Source organism: Hydractinia symbiolongicarpus, chromosome 3 (assembly GCF_029227915.1).
Source record: "Hydractinia symbiolongicarpus strain clone_291-10 chromosome 3, HSymV2.1, whole genome shotgun sequence".
NCBI classification, from domain to species: Eukaryota; Metazoa; Cnidaria; class Hydrozoa; order Anthoathecata; family Hydractiniidae; genus Hydractinia; species Hydractinia symbiolongicarpus.
In genome coordinates this window covers 23,097,051-23,122,090 of record NC_079877.1, presented here as the reverse complement: position 1 = coordinate 23,122,090, position 25,040 = coordinate 23,097,051, and the positions used below count along the sequence as shown (strand labels likewise).

The following is a 25,040-nucleotide window of genomic DNA, read 5'->3' as shown; positions in this document are numbered from 1 at the left end:
ATCCTTTTTTTGCTCGTTTTTTTATTTGTTATCCCCTGAGTTTAATTCGTTTAAGAACGCAATTATAACATATATTATTTTATGGTGTGGGATACACCTGGGATAAACTAAACTTAAAATCTTCCAGCTCAGTATGAAGATTTTAAGATTAGAAGATTTTGGAAAGCGGTATATAGTTGCAACTAAAGGTAAAAGGTAAACAGTACATCATATCTTTATGAATCTTTCACTTAAAGTAGCATGTTATTACGACTCATGTCCCTGATAACCAGATTTTAAATTTTCGAGTAAGTATTCTATTCCCCTCTCCTTTCAGCCATTTTCTCTAAAAAAACATTTCCCTCTTTTTTCTTTTAATCTTCAATCAAGCACAACAGAATGCATGAAAATGAGTAGATACTGTAAACAGTACAGCTTATCCATTTTAACTGCGCTAACTCGTGTATAACATCATGCACAAACATACCTGCAAATAGCATGAAAAAGGTCTTCATTTTTTATGTATTGTTGACTCCAACTTCTCAGGCTTGTAGTCCTTCTTATTCTAGGCTTATCCAAGTGACTATCTCATGCGGAATGTTGTTTAGTCATGTCCTTAACACTAGAAGTAAAGCTTTATAGCAGGATAAAATGGCACAGTTTAGCTTTCACCTAAACAATTATTTTCTTTGTAGAACTGAATAATCCTTCTGTTGTTTTTTTAATATTTTAATCTCATTCTTTTTTAATCAACTTTAACCCATGTATCCCAACTGCAATTTTCACACAAAGCAATTTTAATAAAAGATAAGAAATTGTAGTTTAACTAAATACTTCTTTTCTATATGTGCGATACAGGCGTTTATTACTGTCCATAATACAAATGACAGCGAATTATAAAATAATTTTCTTTATATTCACACAAGAAGTCTGGGACTAGGTTGTTTACGAGTGAAATTCGTTGTTAAAAAAAATGCTTACTTATCTATTTTTAAATTTTTTGTTTGATGGTTTTGTTTCACTCAATCGAGTTTTTTTCACTGTTGGAGAAAGTTTTCATACGAACCAAAAAAAAATTTTTTTCCTGAAATGTTCTTATATATATATCACATGTTCAGCCTGAAATTGTTCTTATTTTGTTCTTATGGAGCATTTTTACTTATTTTATGAGACAATAGCTAATTTCTAGCGTGACGCAGTTGTGTTGATTATGTGTCCAGATCAATAGACATGCGCACGCATGCACGCAGGCAAGGAATATAAACAACAGACCGCAAGTGTTGAAGAAATTAAGTTAAAAAAACAAATTACTTTTTGAAATAATTAAAACCTGATCTTAAAAAGAGAAAATAATAGTTAGAAAAAACCAATTCAAGCTCCTTTTAGATAAATCTGTAAATTTAAGGAAATAGTCAATTTTCCTTATGTGGTCCTTTTTTTATTGCTTGTAAAGATGCACGTGCATATACGTGAAACTTTGTAAACATTCCCAATTTATCTATCCATATACTTGCAATGTAAAATCTACGCACATGTGTTGCAATATATCACAACAAATGGATTCGAAAATATCTTTTAGGTTTTTTTCTTTAAGAGAAATAGATTTTACTAGTCGTTAGCCCCTGAAAGAATCCACGGGTCCGCCCGTCCTTTTTATATCCCATTGCGTGCGTCTTGGTACTCACGCAGCTAAGCTACCATTTTGTGTGACAGACAGACAGACGTATACGGGTATTTTAATATAGATAACCTTGCCATTGTTCTTATTTCTTGTTATATTTTCAGCTATTGCCTACCTAATTGTTCTTATAAAATTTTTCTAATAAGATTAGTATATAAGTTTCGCACAGACAAAGAGAATGTAGCTACTGACTTTTTACGCCATTATAATTCACCTTCATTGGGGAGTAACTCGTTCTGTTTGCAATTTTATCAAACAAACGCCCTGGGCGTAAAACTTAGCACGAGTGTTTACTATTGAAGATGCAACGCTTTGAATCAGCCTCGAATCCAGTGGTTTTATCAATTTTTTTAGTTGTTTGTTGTTGTTTGTTGTTTTAGTTGTTATTAGTGGTGTTTTGTTGTTGTTTTCTATGTTTATTAGGCAGAAGTTTATTGATAAGTAAAATATCTTAACGAAAAATAGATTTTTATTCCAGCCCAGATAATCTCACTGAATATGAACATTCTAGAGTGCAAAATTCTTAGATTAGTCCGAGTAGTTCAGCAAAACGTTTTAAAATATTCTCACAAAAAGTTTTTCGTTGTATAAATAAAAGTAGTATATATTTTTTTCCTGATCAACTCTTTTCTTTTTCTCCAATATTTGCGTGACATTTATAGCCAAGATTTTAATGCTTATTAGCAGATGTTAGATTCTAACAGCTTCGTGTTCAGAACGAATGTTGAAGAGTAAAAAAAAGAGCCGAACAAGGTAGATTAAACTTTGTCTACTAATTACCGTGGCAGAATATTCTTCGGGATATGGAGCAAAATTTGAGTTACGCATAAAACTTACTTCTTATAAAAATATATACGCAAAAAATTAAAGGTAAACAGTCCAGTGTAAATAGTATAAAAATTACAGTGCACGTAACAGCTCTAAAGTGGCGTAATAAACCGTTCACATCGGTACATTTTGTTGATTTGGTTGCGATCCTTTGTTGACATACCAAATCGCTGACCTAAAACTAGGCTGGGATTTCGTTTTGCCGTGATCGTGGGACTAAATCTGTTAATGGCGAATCCATAGCTAGAAAATGAAGAAAATATATGTTACTTTACAAGATGGTAATAGATACAGTAGTACAATTCCCAACCTCCACATTTTGTCATGTTTTTATGGTCGTTCGAACTGTTTTTGGAGAAACGAGTGGATATTGAACATGCTAAAGCCTTAACGATTTGTTTTTATCCAACGGTTTTCTTATATAGTCGTATTAAATAGTGCTTGATCCTAAAAACATTTAGCGAGGTAAAAAAGCGATTAGTGGTGTAAAAAGGCTTCTCTGCGCATGGACGACATCAATCATGCTCAATATTGCTGAAAAAGGTAAACACCACAAGTAAAAGACAGAATGTAACTTTGGACACTTACTTTCCATAGTGCATCACTGATTGAAGGTCGTACTCCTCTCCCCATACCGATCCATTTCCATGAGGGTGCATATGAAACTGTCTCCATCGACCTATTATGAAGAAATAATTGGAATTCGTCAGACAAGCTCTTTTTTTCCGCGAAAATTATTTGGAAACTCGTTATTCGCGAAAATTAATTCCCGCAAACATTTTCTTCTTCCGATTCACCTACTGACATAATAATTTGAAGCTCAACTTCAGCGTTTTTATCATTAAATTAGTTTTCGCGAAATTCGCAAAATATCAGGAATTTTTTAAAAAACTTCTCGCGAAAATTAATTCCTATTAAAGTATATGAAATAGAAACCCTTCCTGGATAAATAATTTCAAATTCTTGTAGCAGACTGACCCCAGAATGTAAGCAGTTTGACATTTATGATTGATATGTTTTTACTGCATCAATATTTGTAAAAAACAGACGCATTTTAAAAAGTTTATAATTAAAGAAGTGCATTTTAAGAAACAGTACTTCCAACAGCTAATTTGTGGCGGAAATATTGGAAAAACTCATTGATAGAAATGAATTGAAAAGACAAATGCTGAAAAGTATTTTACAGACATAAAGCGGGGCTTAGATTCTGTATATTTTCACAATATCTTTTAAATTAAAAAATATCAAGTCCAGATGTAAAAACCTACAGATAAAAGTTCAGTATATTTTTATAAACAGCGTCATTTCTGTCAACAAACAGATTAATATTTTTCATCATAGAAGATAAAAGAAAAAAAGAAGAAAAAAAAAAGAAAGGGGAAAAGGGAAGAGGTTAACATATTACTTTATACGAAAATAACTTCAAATGTACATACTCGAGTAAATGTTGCTAAAATGAATTGTAATATGTTCGTCACGGTCCCTTCTGGCCATCTCATGGTAAAATCCAAGAACGTGCATAATTTCGTGAATAGCCACTCCTTTTTGTGCGCAGCCTGTATATGCTTCTAATGAAAGATCTTGCGAACCACCTCTTCGACCAAGAAATGTGTAACAACTATAACAGAAAAAAATAATAAAATAATAAAACAGCCAGTCTCGTTTCTAGGATTTCCCAGCACAACATATTTATTATACCTCTATGAGCACACGATCAGCAAGCGAAAGAGATTTTTAGAATAAGATTGCATATTTCGGTTTAATTGGAAAACACTTCCTATGCTCATTGCATTGCGAGGGATATCTGTTTGAAAAAGAGAGACAAGCAGAATATCTTATTTTTCCCTTAGCAAAAGCTTTCCACAAAACGAATTTTTCTACCAGACTTATTCGGATTTATTAATTATACCCGGTTAACAATCCGTTGCATTCTGTTATCATTTTTAAATCCGGGTAAAACACGGGGTAGACCAAGTAAATTACGTTAGAAAATATATAACAGCAAACATACCCTGATCCACTAAAAAGTCGAATATAGTCACGATCGAAAGATCTTCGTGGTATCAATCTGATACATGTGAGACGATTGAAGTCAGCAATAGCTTGTTCGAAAGCGAGTGTTACTATAAAACAAAACAAATCACATCTTATCAAAATTCTCTGGCCTAAACACACTTTCCATTTTTGACATAAAAAGCCCTACCTGCTAGGTTGCGTGGTCATGATATAGGAGAGAGGAAAAAATTGTTAAACTGCGAGACAGTTCTGTTTGTGATACTTTAAAGGAAGAAACTTTTGCGAATCAAGAAAATCACGAATCAAGAAAAATAACTTAAGGAAAATAGCCCCTTTTAAAAGTTCCGCAAATATTAAATTTCACGATGTGCAGGTATTGCTAAGTTTTTGGAAAGGAGCTCTCGAAATAACGTGTGATAAATAATGATAAGAACTAAATTTAGCGATTATTTTATTTTAACATATTTTTCAAAAATAAATTTTTCCATCAAAGTTTATTTTTCGCGATTTTGGCCAAAGAATTTCTTTCGTTAAAGTTTCTTCCGTCCAGCTATTCATTATTTGACTGTGATCCAATTATGTGCACATTAAAGAGATGACTTTTTAGCGAATGTATTTCTGTATAATTTTTTTGTGTGAGTTCGCAAACTCTATTTTAAATAAGTAGTTGATTTTCGCGAATAACAGACAATAGAAACAATTTATAAGAGAGTAGAAATGAACAAACAGTTGTATTAAACCTCGTCCCCAGGACCTCTTTTCGCTTATATCAAAAAAGCGAAAAGAGGTCCTGGGGACGAGGTTGAGTTGTATTAAAAATATACATTTCGCGTATTTCGCGAGTTTCGTGAATAGTGAAAGATTTTTCAAGATATTTATTTCATTTCACTAAGAAATGTAAATTTATGTTTATCTGTGGAGTGGTGATATAAATTTTAGATATAATAGAAAAAGAAAAAGAAAGAAATATTATAGGAAAAATGAAAATAAGTTTGAGTAAAGAGAATAAAATGCGTGACCAAAATAGCCAAGTACAATAAAATTTACCGTTTCTTGTAGTGGTCGCGTAATAATATGGTATATAAACATTTCCATCGCTATGTTTGGGCCATGCAAGCCAATGAGCAGTGACACGTCTTCTTCTGTGAATATGTTTCGTACTATACAAATCCATATCTTCAGAATTCTTCACAGCTAAATTTAGATAAATACGAACATGGGTAAGAATACAATTTTCGTTTCAGTTGTCTCTAAGCTTTACGTATTTCTTACTAATATTAAACACATATCAAGATCAAATTAACCATCATACTCAGATTGGGTATCAGACTTACGATGTTTTGCATTTTCACACGCAGCGACGTCTGCAGCCATCAACCTCAGATCATTGCATTTTTCGTTTGCAGGTGGGTTCGCAGGAATGTGCGCAAGTAAGTAGTTCCTGTCTTTCTCGCTCAAGACGTTGTCATTTCCAAATGATGTGCTCACCAGAACGGCACAGCATACTAAAAAATGACATTACTTTTAATTTAATTTATGGCGCGAAAAATCTGTTGTCCGTTTTAACAATTGCAAAAGTGTGATTCGCAACTGCACAAAAGAATTTATTATGAGCAAATCAGGGAATCTCGGTCTAGTTTAAAATAACAAAAATGGATAAGAGTCTAAATTTTGCTGAGATATGTACTGTTACAGAAATGCATGAGAAAACACCAATATTCTCCTCTTCTTTATAAGTTTCTCATGATAAAATTGTCAATCTATTTTTATCATCAAACGTTTTTAAATTTTAAGTGTCTTACAATTGAATTATAGCCCGACTTTAGTTTCTCATAAGAAGAACTACCTCATTAAAATGTCAGAAATCTCAACCTCGTTCCCAAGTCTTTTTGACCACGGCGGTGAAGTAGGCGACTCTCACATTAAAAATCAAACCTGGGGACGAGGATGTAATAATTTCCCATACGGCAATGTGTTTTTTTAATGTGTCTACAGATTTTTTTTTTTTTTTTTTTTTTTTAACAAAAAAATTCTACTAAATAATAATTGGCTACATCCACAAAGATTAAAAAATATTCATTTACGTCTTCGAGCTTTGTAGGACTAAAAGGCTTTTTTACATCAATCAAGCTTTCTTCTGTGTAAAAGAAGTAGCAAGCCCTGGGTATCAGATATAAAAGTTGTTGAAAACAACGTGCAATATCAGAATAAAAACGCCTGCATAAGAAAATGAACTAATGACAAAGATTGTCATATAAGGATTTATTTTGTTGATTGGTTGACATTTCTCTGTGTCAGCAAATTTTGAAAGGTGGTAATGCGAGAGAAAGCACGAACTGTGTTTTACACTTCCGTCAACCGAGCTTTTATATTTCAACATTTATATTTCAACAAAGAAATATAAATAAAAACCCGGCTTATCTGATGTAAAAAATTAAAGCTATTATTTATTTCATGTCGTGTGACATTTTCATGTTAATTTTATCGACAAATCTAAATTCCTTGTGGCATGCAAGGAATATCTGTCGTTTAAGGATAAATATTCGTGTCAAAAGGTCTTTTAAAAAATTGTCTTAAACACATTCCAGCGATTTAAAAAAGGATTGCAGCATAGACGACTTACTATGGTTTACAAAATCTTACGGAACATTGCATTCTTGCAGATAAAAAAAAGCAGGATCATATAGGGTGAAATAATGGCTATTATTGTAATTCATACAGATTTTTTCGAAGCACAAGATCTAAAAGTCCATGAAAATAATTTATTCTCTTTTTCACAATTTTAGGCGAATTTTTTTTTCAATAGGTTTCTTCACTTTTGTGGTCTGTTTTTTATATTTTCTACCTACCCGAATAAGTGCGCATGCCCAATTTTTTTAATTCAAAATCAAAATATTACGTTTCATGTGGTTAATATGGAAATAATATAGTTTAGGTTGGTAAACATATTTGTAACAAAATCCTTGTTTTCCTAAATTTGCATTTTAAAATCTCCAACAAGCCAATTCACCAACACCAGCGTACAATTCCATAGAGAAGCAACATTTACAATAAACTCTAACGTAAGGAAGTGTAATTCCCAAAGTTTCTCAACTTTTCGCAAAGCTGGAACTGTATGTTCATAAATTTTATTAGGGAAACTAAGTGCGGATGTTTGAGGAACAAAAAAGCTTTTATAAGAGATGTATATTTATCAGAGAATTTGATGTTACAGCATCAATCATAGGCCACGAAAATAATTTTTTCTTTAGAAGGTTTCCTACAAGTGCTATGGTTTATGTATAGTCACTTAGCATCCGGTAGACAATTTCTTTAAAACTGATTTCTTCTCACAATTTTGAATTAAGATTTGACGTCTTCTTTTATTTATGCAAGAAAAATGAAAATCTGCATTCTATTACAAGTAGTATTTTTCATTGCCATGTGAGAGAGTTGAACTCTTTTGAAACATAACACATCACTATACATAAGACTTACTTACCTGTAAATAGCAATAAAGTTCCTCTCATCTTTGTTGTTCTGTCTTGTAGCGCAGTATTAATGTTTTCTTCTGTAACACTTCCACGTTAGACCATTTATAAGCCAAATACTTATATAAAATTTCCCTTTTAAATTTCTTTATTTGCGGAATCTCGAATATAATGAACTAAATTCCTTTATAATTGGAGGCATGGAGTCAAAATTTTACGTCATTCATTTTTAATTTAGTAATACGTTAAACCGTGTTTTTTTTTTTGTTTCGATAGCCATGATGCGAATTTCTTTAAGTTTTATTTGTGCGAAGACAATTAGAAGCGATTTTTTTAGGGGGGAGGGAGGGGTTGGGGTCTTTATGGAACTGTGGAAGGTAACAAGGATAGGCAGTCTACTTTTTCTGTCCAATCAAAATAAATAACAATAGAAGAAACACCAGGCAAGTTTACATGCAGTTATACATTTTTTCTTCGGTTTTTATGCTTGTTCGTTTAAATTTAACTGATTCTGCTCTAAATGGATCAAAATAATTAATGCGCTATACGACTACTTTTGATTTTGCAAGTTTAGAACCTAGTGTTGATATTTTGCCAAAAATTAAGAACATATTTAAAACGTATTTAGGTGGGAACTTTGCAGATTTTTGCGCATGCGCACTCATTTTTGTAGGTAAAAAAGCTGTTACAGCTATTATTGTAATTCATACTGAAAATCTAAAACACATTGAAATTATTTTTTTAACCCTGGATATTTGGGGTCTCCTGACTCGCTCCTTCCCCACCTCTGTAATTACTTGCCACAGGTGTGGCTTAAGCCTTAAAATTTGCTGATGTCAACATTTTTATCAATGACGTCCTCAAAGACAGGCAAAGATTATCCTAAATGTGAGATTCGTAAAATATTTGTATAATTGCTTGGAACGTAGTATCACTGCAATGGAACAAACAAAAAACAATGTACAACATTTATTTTTATGGACAATTATTTCTTTGTTTTAAGTGCTAACAACATTCATTGTTATTAATAGCAAATGCAATCATATCTTTTCCTATATTTCTGAGAAACACAAATAAGAATGTTTGAAGGGATAATTGTAAGAAAATAAACTCATCCAGCCCCAGCTAAATTTAAGATGTTGTTATAAAAAAAAATGTATATAGTTATCTAGTTTTGTATTTATAAATATACAGTGCAGCCTAGGAGTATAGAAATATATCATAATTTACCTCCGAGTTCTTTATTGTGACTCTTTTACAGAATCAAAGAAGCATTCCTTAATTTAAAGGAATTAAAAATTTTAAACAGAATAGAGAAAAGGTCTGTGCCTCTTTTATTTAAAATTCTGCACCAACATATTCTAAGTTGCTCAACAAGAAGCTTAATTCTTTTTTTTATATCAGAACAGTACAGAAACTGTGTTTTTGCGTACGACCACCTTGTTGTGAAACTTACTGATTCAGAAAAAAGATGCCCTGAGAACGATGTGGTATAAAGAAGTTTATTTAATCCGAACAAAACTGCATCGTCTACTTCATCATAGAAGATGGAAATATAAAAAAATAGCATTTGGTGGGGCTACTTGTAGGTTTTTTTTTACGCTTATACTTCCCTCTTCTATTTTAAAAAAAGTTCGTTAAATGGTTAAACCCCTCTAATTATTTCACCTCATAAAGTTTAACGATGCTTGGAAAGTTGCATCATAAGCGGATTCCTGACTCTAGCGGTCATTCTTAATTATGTGGGATACGAAAAAAAACAATGTTGCGGTTTATGAATTTAAACCGTGAATAAAAAGATAATGGCGCCTTTTATGATCGTTTATCTTGTTAAAAGAAAGTTGGGAAGGGAAAACACCTAAAATGGCCACTGGAGTTGTATTATACACGTCCATAGATTTGTAAATAATGATAATCTATAATTAAATTTGTTTTTTTTCCTTTTTTTACCTAGGAAATATTATTCTTGTCCACACTACTCTCGAAGTATTTCAAAGTGATCTTGGGAGGAGAATAAGGAATTTTCAACCTTGCCTATTCTCTGCATAATGTTTGCTTGCAAGTCTGGTAACATTTTTTGTATTTAGTAATTTTTGTATATTGGAATTAAAATTCGTTCCATGCTTTTTTATTTGACCCATATCTTATTTGTTCTCAGTTATGAACTCAAACATCAAGGGTTTCTATTATTAACAAATTGTTCTGGACCTGCAGGTGATTAAACGACGCAATACGAAACCAATTAACATTTCACGATGTTTATTTGTAGCTATGCACACTACTGCATGACTTCACTTTATCAGAAGAATTGATAAGAACGGAGAAGGAACATGTTAAGATACAGCTTATTACTTACGCTTCCTTCAACTTTACCTCCGGCTTCCCTTCATAGCGTTTAAAACCAAAGTAAATATTCTTCCAGTGATAAGCGTTGTTTATGAAGGCTGGTAAACTTATGTGACCTTATGGTTATGTTTTTTTGAAAGTGAAAACACGAAGGGAAGGTACATTAAATATAGCAGGATAACCTCATATTTTTTCTGAACATTATTCCGTTATGAATTTAACGCTTTTAACCCTGTTCCTATAAAGGGGCACACTCCCTCTCTCTCTCTCCTCCTCGCCAGTTTTTCGGCCGAAACTTTGGATTTTTTCAATATAGGATCGATCTTTGGTTCTGGGATTAATTCCTTAACAGGTGGTAGAATGAAAATTTTAAGAAATTTTATTCCTAGCTATTGCATATTTATTAGATCTCGTTGGATTGCAAATCACTTGAAGATTACAGATACGACATTTACAAAGCTTAAAAATGATGTGAATGGTTAATGACATGAACTAATCACCTGAAAATGAAGTCAGCTGAAAAATGAATATATTCGACATCGAATTGTACGTGAATTAAGGAAATATAAACATTAAATGTTTCGTTGAACAAAAAATTCTCTGTGTGTGTAAGAAGGGGGGGGCACGATTTCTAACACATACTTTTAGGGCGCTTCAAAAAGCTTAGCAGGAATTAGGTTAGGTTAAGGTCATGTTCCAAAGGCCGGTAGTAGTTTTCGCACTCAAAACTCCATTGGAAACGTCAAAAAGAGAAGAAAAGTCCTAGGGATGAGGTTGCCCCATAGGTAGATGTGCCATGCGTAAGGAGATATAATTTTTTTAAATTTATTTTACTTTTTTACACAGTTGCCAGTATCGAAGAATAAATATATTAAAAAATAGAATAATGTAGAAAGTCAGTAGACAAATAAATAATAATGCAATTACAGGTTAGAAAAAAAAATAAACAAGCATGTGATATCTAAAGTAAAGCTTAAATAAGAATAAAACAAATGTAATCGAGGCTTAAACAGTCCATTACGTCCAACCTCGTTTCCAGGGCTTTTTGTCTCTCATCAACAGGTCCTGGGATCGAGGTTGCACTACGCTCAAAAATAAATATGTTGTGATGCTTATCCACTCGTCTAAAGTCTTCATTATATATCTGCAGCTATGCCTATATGTACATTTTATGACTTTTTCGTTATTTTTTTTGTCAATTTTTTTTTCTGTTTTTCTCTCTACCTTTTACACAACTTTTTTTTAAGAATTATTGTTACAAAAATAATGTAGATTCAAAAATTTGTAAGAATTTGAACAATCTGGAATATTTATATCTCTTGAGAAAATGACAAAGTGGAAGGAATATTACCATCAATTGTGGATTTTTTGCATATATGTTATATACTGGTCCTTTTATGTATGTTTTATTGGATAACAGACAACAAGACGTATGATATACGCAAACAACCTCGCAAATAAAGTTTACAAAAGTCTATCAAATTGGGATTTTTGTTACGAAGTTAGACACGACATATTTTACTATTCAGATACGCAATAATATTTGTTACACACTTATTTTTCAAAATTGATTTGTGAGACCTTCCTGAACGGAAAATTCCTCGAACTTTTAATTTTCGATGGGTCCGTCTTGGGTGAACCGACTGACAGGAAGAAGAAAGACCACAAACCCACAAACCTACAAAATTTGCGAAATTCATTAATTCAGTTAATTCTGCCTACATTCACTTTTAAAAAGTTTGGTGGAAACACCTTTATTTACTAGTTAGTTAAACAAGTGTTTTAAACACTTGTCTTATCTTTTTAAAAAAGAAAAAAGAAAAAAGAAAAAAAAAGTAAAAATAGTTACCAAGATGAGATTCGAACACACGACGACTCCCGTGTCGGTGCTCGGAGAGGCAAAAATTTCCATTCTTGTAGGACACATTTGCGTTTTAATACAAGCTCACGAGCTTGTAATAATTATTCATTTATCACTATAAGAATTTTTAGCTTAAAATGTCGGTTTTCTAAGAATCACGAGGAATAAACTAAAAAGTAGGGTTCTTATATAAAAGTGTGTGTAAAATGTGTTAAAAAAGAGTATGAAAATAAGAAAGTATTATACATCGCAAAATCTTTTAAAAACAAGCAAGCAAAAAAATAAAAACAAAATACAGTTTTTATATATACATAAAAATTAAATTAAATAAGTTGAAGCTGGAAGGGATCCCAACAAGAACTTTTTATCAGCCAGTCAGATTTCAGAAATCATGATTGGAGTTAAAATGCACCTTTATCACCTAATTTCACGTATATACAAGTTTCGCGAAATCGCAAGTAAAATGTTGATGCTTTCCGTGTTTGATATGTGGGGGAAAAAATCAGAAAAATTTCAGCCTTACCAGTGTTCTTATTTTGTTCTTATAAAATTGTATTTCTACAAAAGGGTTAATTTATCGCGGAAATCAAGTATTTACAGATATTGGTCACATTTGTATAACCTGTTGAGTTGCAAAATATCGTTTTGTGACATCCCGTCTCGCTGTCCCAAAACTTCACTTGGATTCCGCAATGATGTTATCGTTCTTGATTCTCTGTTTATAGCGAATGCGTAGCTGGAAAAACAAGTCAGTAGATATTTAGTTAAAAGAAATTAAAGAACATCTTAGAACGAGAAAACTTGTAGTCAACAATCGTGAACAAAATTCATGAACCAAAGTGAGTTTTTTTCCTCATGTTTCAAACATGGCCGAGAGTATAAAATTGTCATTACTCTGCCAGCAACCAGTAGGCTGCAAAGTCCCTACTTTTGAACACGTACGGCCAGGTGAACGTCGTTTGAAATTTGCTGGTGGCATTCTACAGCACTCCTGTACAACGAAATAATCCACGTCAAGGCTCACGAAGGTCCTGATAATTGGTGAAGAAGTTCGTGCTAACGTCAGCAACAATTAGCATCTTTCAGTATACAAAGTCCTAAGTCCTGCTGCGTACCTTTACAAAATGCACGACTCTAGCAAAATAATGATAAAATTCCCTATCTGTCATTCTCGTCCCCAGAGTTCTTTGATACAAACCTCAAGGTTTATCTCAAAGAGCTGTGGGGACGAGGATGCCTTACGAAAAAACACTATCTGTTCTATAAAAGTTAGGTAAAAATGGGTTTTAAACCGCTAGAAAAAAATTTTACTGGTAAAATATTCTTGACAATACACACGGTGCTAAATTTGAAGCATATTTGGAACATCTCAGAAGCAAATTTTCTTAGTCTTGCTCTGGTACAATTTGGTTGTGTTATGATTACTATATAAAGGTGTAGCCAACGAAGCAACACTAGAAGTTTCTGTATACTTACTTTCCATAATGCATGATGGAATGCACATCATATTCTGCTCCATATACTGATCCATTTGTGTGTTCATGTTTTGCAAATTGCTTCCAACGGGCTGAAATAAAATAATATTAACAACCTTTTTAAATTTGACGAAAACGGTATTTTATTTTTACAATTTTATGAACACTTGGATATCTTTTACTTTAAAACCGACACCATATCTATCCTTTCTGCTTAGCGCTCAGCATGAGAATAAGATTGATATCTTAGGAGGTTGTGTAGTTGAACGATTGCTGTGCTTGCACGGATTTCGTAGCCTTAATTGGAGTTTTAAATGTGTGGTAGCGTACCAATTGAAACTAAACACTTACTTTAATGCAAACTCTGTAAATTTTCGCGAATGGGTCAAAATCTAGAAAGTTTGCGACAGCTGCTGTTCGCGATAGTTTTTAATTTTAATGAACAATCAAAAGAACAACCTGTCACTATTTAAGACAGATCATCTTTACTTAAACTTTAGTAGCAACGAAAACGCAAGGTCTCGTGCAAAACTTCTTTAAACAACAATAAAAACGTTTAACCTCGTCCTCAGGGCATGTTAGGTTTTTTTCCGTACCAATACAAAAAAAACTAAGAAGTCCTGGTAATAAGGTTGATGAATCTCAACACCCCCTTTCCAGGAAGGAAGAGACGGATGAAAGAGGAAACCATGTTGTTAAAACACTGAACATAAGAAGGACATACGATATATATCAACATAACACACAATCGATGCTCTTTGCTTACTCACAAGTAAATATGTTGTCGTAATGAATATCAATATATTTATCACGGTCTCTTCTGGACATTTCATGATAGAATCCCACAGCATGTAGAATTTCGTGAATAGCTGTTCCTTTTCTTGTACACGAGGTGTATGCTTGCAAAGAAAGCTCTTGCATCCCTCCTTGCATTCCAATGTAAGAATAACATCTAATAGTTTAAGAGATATTATTATCAACGTGAAAAAGTGAATGACCTTTGTTTTATTTACGCGGGGAAATGGTTTAGTGGTGTTCTTACGCGGAATAGCGCAAAAATTAGAGAGCCCGTGATTTTTTGCGCTAAGACGTTGATTTCAACCAGCTTTTCGAAAAAGATCTTATTGACGCGAAATAACTGCCTCTCTTGTCTTTTTGACACTGAGAGGACACTGAGAATCCTGGGAACGAAAGTTAAATACAAGAGTAATTTCTTACAATAGAAAGTAAGAGGAACAACACACAGAGGTGTCAATATGGTAGACCAAACTGCAACATTCGTCATAAGTATTCTCTCCCTTACCCTTCGTCATTGATGACTCTGATGTAATTTTTATGAAAAGCTGTTCTTGGAACCAGTCTGATACAGGAGACTCTTCTAAAGTCTGCAATAGCTTTGAGAAATCCTGACGTAACTAAAAATAACATCAATTTAAAATATATTAAAGTTTACTCTACAAATCTCACCAGAATATGTCCTTCGTAAATAACTGAGATATATCGTATATTTTAGTATAATAAAATAGTTCTTCAGCATACGATCGCTCGTTACAAACCTTGGTTTTCTTACAAAAATACTGTAGGTTTAAGAAACAGTTGGTTTTAAGTCTTTTATAGGGAATAAAATTGCTTGTAGCCGAGGCTGGAATGTAGGTAAAAAAAAGCCAAAAAACAAGCATCAAAACAAAGGCGTAAAGCTAACAACTTGTAATACTTGAAAATTAGGTCTAACTTCTTTGCGACTTTGATGCTGAAATTTTGCCCTTAGAAACAAAGGCTAAAATGAAATGTGGAGTTGCTTACATAAAAAACTGTGGGTCTATGAAAAGAATCAAAATCGACATACTGTTTGAGATGCTTGTATAGAATTCATACGGCACATATACATATCCGTCTGAACTTTTTGGCCAAGCGAGCCAATGTTTTACCACTCTCCTCCTTCTGTGTACTTTTTTGTCAGTGAGTATGTCTGAATCATCGAGACGTGGGTTTTTGCTCTTTTTACCTACATGAACCCAAGTAGATTCCAGTATATATAACATTCCTTGCAAACGAATTTACATTCTGGATTGCTCTTATTTTATGGCAAAATCCAGGCTCGAATTGTTCTTAGTTTTAGGAGCAACGACTTCAGTTTGAAGCTGTTCTTATAAAATTGCTCTTATAACAAGCGTGTACAAAATGTCGTTGTTTTAAAGAAAAATAATAAGGACTTACCAAAAAACTGGTTGTTCATCTCAATGCAAGCTCCCACATCAGCCGCACGTAGTCTCAAATCGGAGCAATCTAGCGGACGCTGTGGTCCGTATGGAATCCGGTCGTCCGACATAATGATATCATCATCGCTATGGAAACGTATCTTACCGTCAATTTTCTTCGCAACAACGCATACCAAGAGGAGAACTGCAATAAGAAAGATTATGTTTCACCATGATGCTGATAGGGACCACCCACTTAGTACGTTTTCTCTCTGTGACTTAATAAACACCAACAACCCCTTCTTGTACGCAGATGCTTACTTTGTGTATCCTTGGCCATATGATTTTGTCTCACACCCCTGCGTCCACCACTGTCGTGTGCGAGTTAGCCGTCAAGTAAGCGCTAGCGACTTTGACACCAGACAACAAACCTCAGGGGATAAGGAAGCGCTTTTAATCCGAGTAACCCGCCTTCGTTTACATAGATACTTTCTACTGGAAGAAACCTACCCGTCTTGGAACTACGGGTTGATGTTGTTATTTAAAGACCTTATTAAACAACAAAAATAGCCTTGGGAACGAGGTTTCTGCGACAACAACAACAATAGAAGTTAAAAAAACTTACAAATACTCAGCATAAATATTGGAACCCTTTTGTTCTCCATCATGTTTGCCCGGTGGCAAAAATCACTGATGATGATTTTCTTCGATCACTTTGCTAACAGTATTTTTCATAGAACTTATTTAACCTTAATACATTCTCCTGAATAAAACACGGGATTAGTTACTGCTCATTAAAACGAATAAACTGATTCACGCAATTGCGTAAAGTGAATATTTGACACTGCTAGAGCACAAGCTTTTTTAACATTTATCAATATCTTGCTTAACCAAAAAAATTGTGTTTTAAGCTACATCTCAACGGATTTGACAGCAAGAACTACATTTGTATTTCATTACAACCAAAAGTTGAGTTTTCTTTCTTATTTTCTTCTTCTTCAGTACCGAAAATATAAACCAAAACTATGCGCTGATAATATATCTCATAATTCAATGTTTTATTTTTTCTGATTAATTCCATCACAGAACCGTCCTAATGATGGCTTTTGTGGCTTAATAAACCGTGTTTGCCGTTACCAAAGTTACAAATTAAAAATAAATTACAGTTTTGTATACATCTTAATTATGCTTAGTCACTGATCTCGTTTCCTACCTCGTCAACAAACCTTTTTTATTTTTTTAATAAGGCGAAAAATATGTAAGAGGTAGATAGCCTGGGGACGAAAGTGCTGTCTATCAACTAACAGACAGATCGATTATAAGGTATTATAATTCTGATATTGACGTTTAGGATAATATTTGAAATACCAATGATGTCAGTTCATTTTAAAGAAGTCTGGGAAAGAGAATGTTGGACAATACCATACTATTACTGTGGAAATTTTATCATTTCTTGAACACGATAGTTTAGTAGGCGACGTTTCGGGAGATCCTTCTCCCATCATCGGGCAAAGTAAAATGATGTTGCGCATGTATTTATATAATTGCAGAGGATCGAAATTCATAAAATTAACCAATCAGAAACGAGCTGATAATTACAGTTAATTACGGTAATTAACATTTTCGGACCTAGATGTAGGTAACTACTTCTTCTGTAGGGCTGGTAACCAAATCTCAGGAAGTTGATATGAGATGCTGTTTATGTGTTTGTTACGTTCTACACTGTTGATGGTTTCTTTAATCTTTCTGGCAGTTGTTCTGGTTTCTCTGTCAATGATTTTCTTCTCATCCCAATTAAACTGATGACTTCTGCTCCAGCTGTGGTCCACAATTTCGTTTTTCTTCACATCTCCGTTTCTCACTGCGCGCATATGTTCTTGTACTCGTTGCTTAAACTTTTTTTTTGTTTCGCCTATATACACTGCATCACAATCTTTGCACGGGATTTCGTAAACAACATTGCTTTGTTTGAAGGATCTCGCTGGTACCTGGTACGAAGGGTAGGAATGCTGATGCGATAAATTCCTCTGATGTTTCCTTGTTGTCTCCGTTGCATCTTCTCTTCATTTTATTTTTTACTTGCGTGATAACTTTATGACTGTATCCATTTGCGATTAATGCATTTCTTACACATCGAATTTCTATTTTCCTCTCCTGTTTGTCACTGACTACGCTGTTGGCACGATTCAGTAATGAAGATATGACACTTTCTTTGCAAGAGGATCGAAATTCATAAAAATTAACCAATCAGAAACGAGCTGATAATTACAGTTAATTACGGTAATTAACATTTTTGGACCTAGATGTAAGTAACTACTTGGCTGGTAACCAAATCTCAGGAAGTTGATATGAGATGCTGTTTATGTGTTTGTGACGTTCTACACTGTTGATGGTTTCTTTAATCTTCCTGGCCGTTGTTCTGGATTCTCTGTCAATGATTTTATTATCATCCCAATTAAACTGATGACTTCTGCTCCAGCTGTGGTCCGCAATTTCGTTTTTCTTCACATCTCCGTTTCTCACTGCGCGCATATGTTCTTGTACTCGTTGCTTAAACTTTTTTTTTGTTTCGTCTATATACACTGCATCACAATCTTTGCACGGGATTTCGTAAACAACATTGCTTTGTTCGAAGGATCTCGCTGGTACCTGGTACGAAGGGTAGGAATGCTGATGCGATAAATTCCTCTGATGTTTCCTTGTTGTCTCCGTTGCATCTTCTCTTCATTTTATTTTTTACTTGCGTGATAACTTTATGACTGTAACCATTTGCGATTAATGCATTTCTTACACGTCGAATTTCTATTTTCCTCTCCTGTTTGTCACTGACTACGCTGTTGGCACGATTCAGTAATGAAGATATGACACTTTCTTTGCAAGATTTCTGATGGTTTGATTCGAAGTTAAGGTACTGGTCAGTTTGTGTTGGTTTACGATACACTGAAACTGAAATGGAACTATTCTTGCGTTTGACCAAAGTGTCCAGGAAAGCGATACTTCCATCGTGTTCAAGCTCAACGGTGAATTTGATTTGTCGATGTAGGCCGTTGATGTGTTCATGGAACTCTTCTAGATGAGATCTTTTGATTATGGCAAATACGTCGTCAACAAATCTTTTCCAAACCTTTGGACGTCTGTCTGATGTGACTAATGCTGTTGTCTCGTGTGCTTTCATGTATATTTCTGCGACTACTGATGATGCAGGGCCTCCCATGGCAACTCCGTCTGTTTGAGTGTAGAAGTTCTTATTAAACAGATGCCATGTTTTGGTTAGAACAAGTTCGACCAAACGCAGAAAATCCGGTACTGGAATCTTTGTCTTTTCACCGAATGCAGCATCGTTTTCGATTAGGTCTTTAATAATGTTTAAGGTGTCTTTTATGGTAACATTTGTGTAGAGTGATGTGACATCAAATGATACCATGCATTCGTCGTCTGCTTTCTTTATTTCTCTGATGTATTCCGAAAATTCTTTTGAGTTTTTGCTGTGGTCACTTGCTGTGAATTTGCTGAGGATAGAAGCAACAAATTGTGATAGGTTGTATAGCGGTGTTCCAGTGCAGGAGACTATTGGTCGAATTGGATTTCCCTGTTTATGAACTTTTGGTAGTCCGTAAAATCGCGGTGGTGGTCCGTCAAAAGGTTTCAGTCGGTAATACTGCTTATCGTCGATGTATGATGTTCCTCGCTTCTCGTTTGATGACTTCTGTGGGATCTTTCTTGAGAAGTTTGTAAGGCCCGTTGTTGATGTGTTCATTACACTTGTCGATGTAGTCAGGTGTATTCATGATAACCGTTGTTCTCCCCTTGTCTGCCGGTAGGATTATTATATCTTTGTCCTTCTTTAGATTCTTCAATGACAGTCTTTCAGATTTTTGCAAATTGTCCTTTGGTGTTTTGCTTTTCTGTAGCGTGAGGCTTACTTTAGCTCTTACTGTGTCTGCCTCTTCTTTTGGTAAATCTTTAACTGCCTCTTCCACATTCGCAACTAATTCAACAAGGAAACATCGGAGACAACAAGGAAACATCAGAGGAATTTATCGCATCAGCATTCCTATCCTTTGTAACAGGTACCAGCGAGATCCTTCGTCGAGTTTTAAGGCAACGCAAAATCAAATGCAATCTAAACTCTAAAGACACCCTAAGAAGCACTTTGTCTAAGTGCAAAGATTGTGATGCAGTGTATATAAGCGAAACAAAAAGAAAGTTTGAGCAACGAGTACAAGAACATATGCGCGCAGTGAGAAACAGAGTTGTGAAGAAAAACGAAATTGCGGACCACAGCTGGAGCAGAAGTCATCAGTTTAATTGGGATGAGAAGAAAATCATTGACAGAGAATCCAGAAAAACGGCCAGGAAGATTAAAGAAACCATCAACAGCGTAGAACGTAACAAACACATAAACAGCATCTCGTATCAACTTTCTGAGATTTGTTTACCAGCCCTACAGAAGAAGTAGTTACCTACATCGAGGTCCGAAATGTTAATTACCGTAATTAACTATAATTATCAGCTCGTTTCTGATTGGTTAATTTTTATGAATTTCGATCCTCTGCAATTATATAAATACATGCGCAACATCATTTTACTTTGCCCCATGATGGGAGAAAGATCTCCCGAACCGTCGCCTACTAAACTATCATGTTCAAGAATGATAAACTTTCCACAGTAATATGAATACTGAACAGACAAACCGAAATAATATCTTCAATAATACCATACTACTTTAAGTAACAACTTTTATTAAAGCTGAACCGACAAACACTTATTTTTATCGCACTCATACGTCCCTTCATTCGCTTTACTTAACAGCATTCAGAGCTGCAGAAATGTGAAATACTTCAATGGAAGATATTTTGGAAGAACTATATAGACCATTATTTGCAATATTAAGTTAAGGAAAATTGAACTGCTAGAGCAAATCGCAATGTGTTTTGTAAATTAGACAAAAGTTGACGATTAATCGTGAAAATAAAGTTTCGCAAATTTAATAAAGAAATGTTGAATGGCAAAAACAATTAAAATTTTTCTCTTCGCCAGGGTCTTTTTTAATATCAAAAAAGTAAAAAGACCCTGGGAACAATGTTCACATAAATAACGTACAAATCTTAAAAAAAGGTTTAGCATTTTGCGTAAAAAGGTCAAAAATTCTAAATGACAAAATGACGACAAAGTTAAAAGTAGCTTTTTTCGCGGGTTAGGAAAATGGATTTTGTGAAGATTAATTTTCGCGAAACAAGTTTTTGCGGAATTATCGCGAGAGTTATTTAGAAGTAAGATTATTGTGATAAAAATTTATTCCCAAATCTTTATTTTATTTCCTTCAAGTCTATTGATTGAGATAAGGTAGGATTTGAACTTGGTTTTATCTGGGCTTGACAATCATTTTTTCCCATTCTTCCAAAGTTTAATAACAACAAAAACATTGAAAACGGATATTCTGCCTAAAGGATAGGTAAATATGGTAATGAAAATAGTGAAAAGTCGATAAGTGGCAGAGATATTCGAGAGATGTTCTTGGAAGTTCGCATTTTACCACGAAAAAGAGTAAAAATAAAAATTCCTCAGATTTATATTCGCAAATTGATCTCGCCTAGAATTTCGCAAATAAAGATAAGTTCGCAAAACTTGTAAAATATACTGATGCAGGTTATACCTTCGGTTTATAACAGCTTAATATGACAAAAAATAATTAGACATTATTTAAAAGTTTTTTAAGGGTTTGCAACAGAGTAACAGCTACAATCGGGGACTAATAGGACGCTCTGCGAAGCTCCCGCTTTTCCTCAACTTCGATGTAGATTAAGAGCTGAGAATCCTGAGGGTTGACCGGCAACACTGAATGCTGGGGAAGGGGATAACAGTGTGTTAGAAGTCAAAAACAGTGAAATTATGAAAAACTGATGCCACCCCATTACATTATTCCTCAAATGTAGTATCAAAAAAAGCCTCTTTCCAATCGAACGAAACTACATTTTATATACGAAATAAAAATACCATAATCGGTTTTAATTTTGTAATTCCTATTTCTTTGTAGTCAAAGATAATTGGGAGACATTCCCATATTAACAAAATGTTTTCTGAGACAAATTATACAAGTAGAAAATGTTTCCTTAAAGCAACATTCTGAAACCTCTCACTTTATTAATAGAAATCCCCAATTTTATTCAGAACTCCTGGTCAACAAAAATATTGCAATAACTTCTTCACGTACAGAGTAAATTTCTCAAAAATCTATGTTTTTATTCACAAAAATACTCTTCACTCACAGGCTAACATCTTTAGGAGAACATTCTTACAAAAATAGAAATAAAATATAGAAGTTCTAACTGAAATCGAAAAAAAAGAATTAGTGGCCTTATATACAAAAGATGCAAATTGTTTTCGTTTTAAAATAAAGATTTTCGACAAATTACCATATGAATTTGTTCTAAGTGTCGTTTAATTCTTAACGTCATTAATCGACTAGTTGCTGAACGAAAGAATGCAGCTCATTTGTTTCTTTTAAACCAATAAACTTGTCCACAATGTCGCCATTTTTTAACCCGAAAACGGTTGGAACTGACATTATCTAAAACAAAAGTTTTACTCATTATATTTTCGAATCAGATGTAACAGTACGATGCAACAAATAAAAACAAAATAAATAGTCTGTCAAAAGGCAACAACCTAGACAGTAAACAGAACAATTTGTACCAAGTATTGATTGCAGTAATGATTAAAGTTTTAGGAATCTTTGCTATATATAGAACTTATTCTTAATTATTATATTATGAACGTTTTTTTTTTGTTTTAAATGACTGGGAGACTCCACCATGATGGCGCTTACTGAGCAGGAATTTTTAAACTCCAATCCTCTATAGATTAGCTAAAATGCACTTTAAACTTTAGGCAATGTATGAAATTTGATTAAAATCTCTCCACACCATTGAATACGTCCCCATAATCCTCTTAAGATACGAAAGAGACCATAGGAATTGGGCAACATCTATATATGTCATTGTGGCTACCAGTGGAAATAATTCGCTAACTATAGGTTTTAGTGATTTTCTGGGCTAGCCACTTTAAATACTTATTACTACTATTACTACTATTATTATTATTATTATTATTATTATTATTATTATTATTATTATTATTATTATTATTATTATTATTATTATTATTATTATTATTATTATTATTATTATTATTATTATTATTATTATTATTATTATTATTATTTACAATATACATCAATATCACATGCATGCAACTTTAATTGTCCATGGCTTACTATCAGACCAACAAAGCCAAAAATTGTATGCATTATAAGATGCAAAATTTCCTACCCCAAAATCCAATGCCAGGTCTTGCAGATCATCAACATCCACTTTCGCTAAATTTACTTTGCCTTCATAGGTTTCCATAACTGAAGCTAATCTTGGTGTGAGAGTTTTACATGGTCCACACCAACTATATAAAAGAAAGTCAATAAAAAGTGTCTTTTATATTCCTTCATAAAAGTATAATTATAAGAAAGAACTGTTTTCTTATAAATTGAATTTGATGTTTCAAAAGTTATGCTTGTCTGACTTATCCAAACTTCTTTAGGCAGCAGAGACCCTAAATTAAGTTTATATAAATGCACAAAAGCCAAACTTCACCCATATTTTAATCTTAAATGCTCAAATAATAATATGAAAACAAATTTAAATATCCAACCTTGCATGAAAGTCAACAACAACTGGAAGTTCTGATCTCAAAACTTTTTCATCAAACTCTTGTGGTGTTTTAACATCATATGTCAATGTTTTTCTGACAGCTTTAGCAAAGGCAACAGGCCCACCACCAATATAGTGAGGATTAAATCGTACACTGTGATGCGAAAGCAATCTGTAGGCCATGTTTATTACATATAGCTAGTCATAAAAAATATACCTTGACAAGCAGAAAAATTTCCTACATGGATCATAACTTACAATATTTCACTGGAGAACATAGGGGACCTGTTTTCATACCGTAAATAATGTATAAGTTAGTTAAAGAAATTTAAAATAGAAATATTTCAGTTTAAGAAGTTTTTTCTTTCACATCAGTGCACACTCTTCCAATTTATAGTACACAGCTTGTAACTTTATGGTGCTGTAGCTTTAGTTGTTATAAATTTTGCACATTGTGGAGAAGACCCAGGTTTTCCCCTTGGTAGTGATTCAATATGGGAGACTGAATTTTACCATAGCCCTGGATTAACCCAAGCCACATGAGAGAAATTGGGGACATGACACACTGTGTGGGATGTTGGATGTTGCAGGGAGTTGTTGGTTACAAAGCAGATCCAAAATGAGTATTAAATACTTTAGAAGTCCCAATCTAAACCATGGCTCATCTAGGAAATAATAGACAGGGTATATCTAAGTAAACAATTATATATTAGCTCACATTAGCTAATATAATTGTTTATTCAGTAAAAATTTTCAATTTTGTATATATGCATGTTATGTGTTTAAATTTTGTTCACTTATTATCTTAAAACAGTGGTAATGAATATTCCTGTGTTGAGAAGAGTAAAGTTGTTTAGCGTTTCAGCTTCGATACAGTTCCATAAACACAAGATGACATACACAGTGCAGGTGAAAGCAATTGGTAAGAAAAAAATCTGCTAAGGGGAGGGTGGAGGCAAATGTGAACAGACAAAATCTGCTAAGTGTAACTTTCTGCTAATACAAATAGATGAGGTATCGGATAATTCCTATTCTCGGATCTGGGTTAACATTATCAAATTTTGAAAAAGAAAACAAGGAACTTTTGAGAAAAATGAGTGGCATATTTGAATTTATCAGCAAAAATTTTATAACATAGGAAATTTAGAATACCAAAAGATTATTAGAACAGGATTTTTTGTAATTTAAAGTTTCTAAATTTTATAAGAGTTTGACAATAATACCTAACTGCAGTGAAAAATTTTCACTGCAGTTAATGTGTGGTCATTTCTTCATAAAACATCAAAAGTTTGGCTACTAATAGAGGCAGTTGTACTTAGTGTATAAACTTGAAAACATACATGTTTCCATAAATTTTGGTGCTGAATTTCAATATGTTGGTCGTTTTTGTTGAAAATGATTAGCTAGAAATTTTAAGCATATTAACCCAGATCCAAGAATTATCAATAAAGAAAAAGTGGGGGACGAAGTGTTTGAGGTGAAA

General features: G+C 33.5%; 3 protein-coding genes across 3 annotated transcripts; all 3 read right to left on the bottom strand.

Annotated features, from left to right (window-relative positions):
- Positions 1-2,111: 2,111 nt before the first annotated feature.
- Positions 2,112-8,126, bottom strand: LOC130636299 (high choriolytic enzyme 1-like). The gene is made up of 7 exons (XM_057445971.1): positions 7,986-8,126; positions 5,839-6,009; positions 5,552-5,698; positions 4,500-4,611; positions 3,925-4,106; positions 3,077-3,167; positions 2,112-2,731 (listed from the first exon to the last, which is right to left on the bottom strand). Exons 1-7 carry the CDS (start codon positions 8,011-8,013, stop codon positions 2,581-2,583), a joined length of 882 nt encoding a protein of 293 aa, XP_057301954.1. The 5' UTR covers positions 8,014-8,126; the 3' UTR covers positions 2,112-2,580.
- Positions 8,127-12,411: 4,285 nt separating this feature from the next.
- LOC130636295 (hatching enzyme 1.2-like) lies at positions 12,412-16,846 on the bottom strand. Its single transcript, XM_057445966.1, has 7 exons — positions 16,480-16,846; positions 15,874-16,059; positions 15,503-15,661; positions 14,960-15,071; positions 14,427-14,608; positions 13,658-13,748; positions 12,412-12,917 (listed from the first exon to the last, which is right to left on the bottom strand). Exons 1-7 carry the CDS (start codon positions 16,520-16,522, stop codon positions 12,776-12,778), a joined length of 915 nt encoding a protein of 304 aa, XP_057301949.1. The 5' UTR covers positions 16,523-16,846; the 3' UTR covers positions 12,412-12,775.
- Positions 16,847-21,856: 5,010 nt separating this feature from the next.
- Positions 21,857-23,789, bottom strand: LOC130636293 (thioredoxin, mitochondrial-like). Its single transcript, XM_057445965.1, has 3 exons — positions 23,559-23,789; positions 23,186-23,309; positions 21,857-22,425 (listed from the first exon to the last, which is right to left on the bottom strand). Exons 1-3 carry the CDS (start codon positions 23,738-23,740, stop codon positions 22,312-22,314), a joined length of 420 nt encoding a protein of 139 aa, XP_057301948.1. The 5' UTR covers positions 23,741-23,789; the 3' UTR covers positions 21,857-22,311.
- Between the last annotated feature and the right edge of the window lie 1,251 nt (positions 23,790-25,040).

Excerpts from the sequence above, each read along its gene's own strand:
- LOC130636295 (XM_057445966.1), bottom strand. The coding sequence starts at position 16,522 with ATGATGGAGAACAAAAGGGTTCCAATATTTATGCTGAGTATTT. Across the intron at positions 16,060-16,479 it reads AATATTTATGCTGAGTATTT|TTCTCCTCTTGGTATGCGTT; the intron begins GTAAGTTTTTTT and ends TTCTTATTGCAG. Across the intron at positions 13,749-14,426 it reads TTACGACAACATATTTACTT|CCCGTTGGAAGCAATTTGCA; the intron begins GTGAGTAAGCAA and ends ATTTTATTTCAG.
- LOC130636299 (XM_057445971.1), bottom strand. The coding sequence starts at position 8,013 with ATGAGAGGAACTTTATTGCTATTTACAG. Across the intron at positions 5,699-5,838 it reads GTGTGAAAATGCAAAACATC|CTGTGAAGAATTCTGAAGAT; the intron begins GTAAGTCTGATA and ends ATCTAAATTTAG. Across the intron at positions 4,612-5,551 it reads CGCGACCACTACAAGAAACG|TAACACTCGCTTTCGAACAA; the intron begins GTAAATTTTATT and ends TTTGTTTTATAG.
- LOC130636293 (XM_057445965.1), bottom strand. The coding sequence starts at position 23,740 with ATGGCCTACAGATTGCTTTCGCATCACAGTGTACGATTTAATCCTCAC. Across the intron at positions 23,310-23,558 it reads GTTGTTGACTTTCATGCAAG|TTGGTGTGGACCATGTAAAA; the intron begins GTTGGATATTTA and ends TCTTTTATATAG. Across the intron at positions 22,426-23,185 it reads ACCTGGCATTGGATTTTGGG|ATAATGTCAGTTCCAACCGT; the intron begins GTAGGAAATTTT and ends CTTTTGTTTTAG.